The sequence below is a fragment of the Sceloporus undulatus genome, chromosome 3, assembly GCF_019175285.1.
Source record: "Sceloporus undulatus isolate JIND9_A2432 ecotype Alabama chromosome 3, SceUnd_v1.1, whole genome shotgun sequence".
NCBI lineage: Eukaryota > Metazoa > Chordata > Lepidosauria > Squamata > Phrynosomatidae > Sceloporus > Sceloporus undulatus.
In genome coordinates, this window is record NC_056524.1 from 68,258,643 (window position 1) to 68,264,642 (window position 6,000).

Genomic DNA, 6,000 nt, shown 5'->3' on the forward strand with positions numbered 1-6,000 from the left:
CTGAGATAAGATGAACATGTCACTTGTCCTACCCAATCTAGAATTCTTGAAGTGAAATGTAGTATTGAGTTCTGAAAGAAATGGGTAAATCAGAATGTCAGTCATATTAGGCAGATTTCCACTGCCAGTAGTCCATTGTGACTTTCTGAGTCTGACCTGCTCTAACTGATGATCTTGTATAAACTTTACCTAAACTGTTATTATGATGTAACTGTGCCAGTTGATTTCATTTGATAGGCTTGGAAATAACAAGGGTAGTTTAATAGATAAGATGCATGAATAGCTGAGTAAAGGGCTTCTATGAGTCTGGGGTTTTATCCTGTTAGTAATAATAATTAATATTCTGTTCCTAATAATAAAATCATAATATTGAATTCTGCAGTTCCAGATAGAGGAGAAACTGTTAAAATTTTCTTCCACTTTTTGATAATATGGTATTTTTCAGAAGTGGCAATTCCACCCCAGTGTTACCCAATCTGGATGGGGCTGGCAGGTGGTGGTCAAAAGGATGCGCTCAGCCCTCTCCTTGGCTGTGGTTGTGGCAATCTCCTCATTATGAGGTTTCCGCCGTTGTGGCAAAGCTAAGAAGAGCACAGATGGAGGAGGGCCCAACTGGGCCTCACCCCTCTTCTTGGGTGTCACCCAGTGCAGGCCACATCCACCCACCTAATGATGCCACTGAAGGACAGTGTTTAATATTTTGTTTATTGATCTTTGTAGGGGCATTATCGATTTTGTGATGCTCTGTCGCTCCTGGGAGAACATACAAAAGCTCTACAGGCCAATGAGAAAGGTCAGGAGCTGTGCAGAGATAATCCTGAAGGAATTAACGATCTTACTCAACAACATGAGAAACTGAAAAAACAAATGGAAGAAATTAGAGGTACTATTTTCCCTTTAAGACTATCTTTCAATCATATTTTGACTGTCAATTATTCAGTGACTTGATTGTTTTTAAAAACTTATTTAGGTGTGAAACAGAGTAAACACAGAATGAAGAAATGGGTCTTTCATAAAAAGTAAGTTTCATTCCATTGTTAAAAAAATTGTATGCATGTGAACTCAGCATTTTGGTAAATATTAGGGTATGTCTTCAAGATTATCCCTCCAGGGCTGGCTCTAGGTATTTTGCCACCCTAGGTGAGAAATATTTTGGCACCCCTGTCGCCCCTCATAACTATTTTAACCCCTTGATTTCCGCTGTTTCATTTGTTAAAGCTAAACATGACATAAAATGTAGGTTCCAATCTCTCATCACAGTATTGAGAATTAGTCAAAAAGCCAATTAGGTTTTTACAGGTTAAAGACTTTTTTTATTGCTGAGATATTTGGAATGGAGACTAATGCATACATATTCCTTTTGCAAGCTGGAAACATTATTCATTCTAATGATGTGGAAAAATCTGGATCCCATCCCCATGAATTTCTGGGGTAATAGTGGTCCATCTATGACCCATAAAAACTAAAAATCTTCACCCAAGGGGCAGAAAAGGGTGTCTCAAGAAAGAGAAGAAAACCAGTAGGGTCACCAGGTGAGAGGACCAGGGCTGCTCCCACACTGCAGAATTAATATAGCTTGACACCACTTTAGGTGCCCTTGGTTCCCACAGTGACCGGCTGTCCTAACTGCAAAGGAGGACAAGGCACTGCAAAATGTAGGTCTTTCAAGTAAAATGGAGGACATGACTAAGTAAAAGCTAAAACCCCTCATATAAATATCAATTCATGTGTCTTAGTGATGCTCAAAAGGAGGACAGTTTTGGAATTCCTCCTGGACTGAAATGTAAGATATACCCCAGAAAAAGAGGACATCTGGTCATCCTGCGAGTTCCATGCTATGGAGCTCTGGGATTTGTAATTTGTTGTGGCTCCACTGCTCTCTGACTGAGAAGGTGAATTCTCCTCCAAAAATCCAAATCCCAGGATTTCATAGCATGGCGCAAGAGCAGTTAAAGTGGTATCAAATTGCATTATTTCTGCAGTGTAGATGCAGCCTATGAAACAAAGATGGGAATGGCTTCAGGGTGAGAAAGAAAAGACACATAGCAGGCACACCATTTACAGCGCTTTAGAAATAAACTAGAAATAAATAATAATAATAATAATAATAACAACAACAACAACAACAACAACAACACCAAGAGTGGGCAAGCCACACTCTCAGCCTTAGAAGAAGGCCATGGCAAAGCTTCTCTGAACTCATATTGCCAAGAAAACCCCATGGTAGATTCGCCTCAGAGCAGGGCAGATCTCCTCCTCTTCCAGAACATGTCCTCCATTCCAACCTTCTGTTCAGGAGGTTTTCTAAAATATTCTCCATTTTGAGCATGACTAAAAAGCATGCATTTTGAGCATGACTAAAAAGCTTTTCTTGAGTCCTGTCCTTTCTTTTTCTTGAATGTCTTCCATTTTGTGGTGCCTTTTGCGGTGAAGACAATGGGGAAGAAGACCAAGCTTTTAAAGTGGATTGTTGGAGCCAGTGTGGACTAGTTGTTTGAGCATTGGACTATGACTCTGGGTTCAAATCCCAGCTCGGACATGGAAACCCACTGGGTACTTTGGGAGAGTCACACTCTCTCAGCCTCAGAGGAAGGCCATGGTGAGCCTCCTCTGAACAAACCTTGCCAAGGAAACCCAAAGAGAGGGTGGCCAGGAGGCAGAAAGGACTTGAGGGCACACAGCAACAAACAACAACAACAAGGGGGTCTAGAAATCAGAGAAAAGGGTGGGTGAGTGGGAAGGGAGGCAAAAGTGGGTGGATAGGGAAGGAATGGGGCCCAAGTCTGGGAAGGAGAAGGAGTTATGGGGGGGGAGAAATGGGGGAGGAAGAAATGGTGGTTTTGGGGGAGTCACACTCTCTCAGCCTCAGAGGAAGGCCATGGCAAGCCTTTCCTGAACAAGTCTCTCTCTTGGCAAGAGAGAGAGGAAGGAAGCAAGGAAGGAAGAGAAGAAGGAGGGAGGGGGGGAAGGAAGGAAGGAAGAGGAAAGAAAGGGGGAAGGTAAGAAAGAAGGAAGGAGGGGAGGGAGGGAGGGACAGGAGGAAAGAGGGAGGGAGAGGAGGGAGGGAGGGAAGGAAGGGAGAGGTTAGGCAGGCAAGAAGGAAGGGAAAGAAGGAAACGGAGAGAAGGAAGGAAAGAAGATAGAGGGAAGGAAGGAAGGAGGGAGAAGGGAGGCACTCTGCACTCCACAACAAACTCCAACTAACAAAATTCCATAGCCTTGAGCCAGAAAAAGTTAAAGCAGTGCCAAATCAGGTTAATTCTCCAGTGTGGATGCAGCCCAGGAGTAGCAGAGAACAGCAAACTTCTTCCCTCCTTTCAGCCTCAGCAAGCAGCTCTCTCTCCCTGCTACTCAGAGGCTGGCAGTGCTCTGCTTGCCTGATTCTATGATCCTCAGGCTAAAGCCACTCTTTCTTTCTCTCTCTCTGGCGCCCCCTGCAGTTTGGCACTCCCTCGGAGGGTGATAGAGTCTCCTTCCTTGGAGGTCTTTAAACAGAGGCTGGATGGCCATCTGTCAGGGATGCTTTGATTTGGATTTCCTGCATGGCAGGGGGTTGGACTGGATGGCCCTAGTGGTCTCTTCCAACTCTACGATTCTATGATTCTATGACCCTAGGCAGCTGCCTAGTTCGCCTATATGGACGAGCCAGCCCTGTATCCCTCTTACAATTATAAATGTTATTAATTAATTTATTTAATTAGACGTTTCCCTGCTCTCAGGCTTACAGGCTAAAAAGACATGATACAAAAGGAGAAGGGAATGGTGGTGGGGAAAGGGAAGCAGGTCTTCTCTCCCTCTGAGACCTGGACCAAGGCAGATGGATTGGAGGGAGGGCTTAATCTAGGTCAGGCACAATGGACCTAGGCTGGCATCTCTCCCTCCGTGCTTGGATGGCACCAGATGGACTGGAGGGAGGGCTCTGCTTCTTAACCTTAATCAAATCTTGCGTTAGTAATTATCTTAAGAAGCAAAGGTTTCATTAATAATAATAATAATAATAATAATAATAATAATAAAGATTTATTTATAGCCTGCCCAATCACGAAGAATCCGGGCAGGTTACAACAATAAAATACATCAATTACAATAGAGTTAAAAATCAAACCCTAGACCTACTGCCCCCCCATACCCAGTACTAAAACAGAATTAAACAATAATAGTATAAAAACAAGAACATTAAAAGCATTTTTAAAAAGGCAGAAACATAGGCGGGGAAGAATAGACAAATGAGGGGACAGTATCTCTATATCTGGGGAGGGTAACTAAGTTGGAATACTGTTCCAGATCCTGGTTGACAATATTTGGGAAACTTTTCTTTCAAGTGTCTGCTGTTTTACTTCTGTGCGAAAGCTTCAGTCTGCTATCACTTGAATTATTTTTTTTAGTTCTTCAGAATCTACTTCCGTTAATATTGAATCAAAGAAATCTGACACTGAAAAGAGAAAACATCTTGATTTGCACAACCACTTCTGTCAACAAAAGCAAACAAAGGTAAGGAGGCTAGTTGTTAAACTGACGTTACTGATAAGTGATCATTTTCTGCTCAGACTCGAATGTAGTTTTGAAGAATGATTTTTCTTTCTTCTGATTTTTCTGTGATTTGTACTGCTATTCCCTTAACTTACTACTTTTGTACTGTGGACTAAGTTTGTTTCCCTGTCTTTCATTAAATTGAAACTTGTCTGACCTTTAGGGGAAACAAATTACTAGACCAATGGCAAAAAGGTAACTGGTTAAAAAACTCACATGTGATTAAAAATTATAAGGCTACCTTCTCCAAATATGGACTAGTAATGTGATTTACTTGTAGAGCTGTGCAGATGTCTCTATAGTTAAACTGTGTAACTTTAACTATGTGACATTAACTACTAAAATGATGGAAATAGTCCCACTAAACAAAAACATTCTTGCTTACTGGTTTGAACTATAGGTTCCCATTCCTTTTCAGTACAAAGAATAATATTGGACAAAATTTTGTTTCTTCATGAGATGAGAAACTGATGTTTATGTTGTTCACCTGGTAGAAGGAAGAATATCTATGATTTGAGAGTCTGAAACATTTTGGAGTTCAGTCAACTAGAGGGCAGGAGTTCAAGTTCTTTCATATGTGGAAAATGGATTACCTGGAAAAAGAGAAAGACAAACACAGATTAAATGTTATTGCTTGGATTCTAGTGCCTGTGCTAACTTGCTAGATCCTAGGTGCAGTAGGAAGCAAACAGTAGTAAATATAATGCAGCTTATGTCCCTTTTAATTGTTCGTGTAGCTGGTGTGTTCAGACCAGTTTGCTAGAAGAAATGGCTAACAAACATTGCTCCAGGCAAGAATTATGAGTCAGTTTAAGTTTCTGGTCATTCTTAAATTTTGGAGAGCAAGGAAAATGGTGTGTTCATGATTGAACAATGAGGAGGGCCTTTTGGCCTCCCTGTGAAAATTCAAGAATCTAGGAACAGCCCCTGAAAAGGCCATCTTTTGTGTCCTCACCAACCATACTTGTGATAGTGGTGGGTGTGAACCTGGACTGGCTCATACAGGAAGATACAGTCTGCCAGATAGTCTGGACCTGAGCCATATAGGGCTTTATACATCACAGCCAGAACTTTAAATTGTGCCCCAAAACAAACTGGCAGCCCATGAAGCTGTTTCAAAGGAGGTGTAGTATGGTGTCCATAAACTGCCCCAGTTAACAGTCTGCCTGCAGCTCTGGACCAGCTGAAGTTTCCAAATACTCTTGAAAAGCAGCCTCAAGTAGAGCATGTTATAAGGCATGCACCATTATGGCCAGATCTGGTGTCTTAAGGAATGGATGCAGTTGGTGCACAAGCTTTAAATTGCAAAAGCACTTCTCGTCATCACAGAACCCTAGGCCTCAAGTTTCAAGGCTGAGTCCAGGAGTAGCACCAGACTGTGATCCTGTGTCTTCAGAAACTGGTGACTTTGTAAACCAATTAATAATAATAATAATAATAATAATAATAATAATAATAATAATAATAATA

At 41.6% G+C, this 6,000-nt stretch overlaps 1 protein-coding gene across 2 annotated transcripts in view; it reads left to right on the forward strand.

Moving 5' to 3' along the window:
• TTC3 (tetratricopeptide repeat domain 3) overlaps nt 1-6,000 on the forward strand; it is an 89,406-nt gene that overhangs the window by 21,155 nt on the left and 62,251 nt on the right. For both annotated transcript variants that reach the window (XM_042460058.1, XM_042460057.1), the window contains exons 12-14: nt 721-883; nt 971-1,019; nt 4,386-4,491. In XM_042460058.1, the coding sequence (XP_042315992.1) occupies nt 721-883; nt 971-1,019; nt 4,386-4,491 (318 nt within the window). The remainder of the gene's footprint in view (nt 1-720; nt 884-970; nt 1,020-4,385; nt 4,492-6,000) is intronic.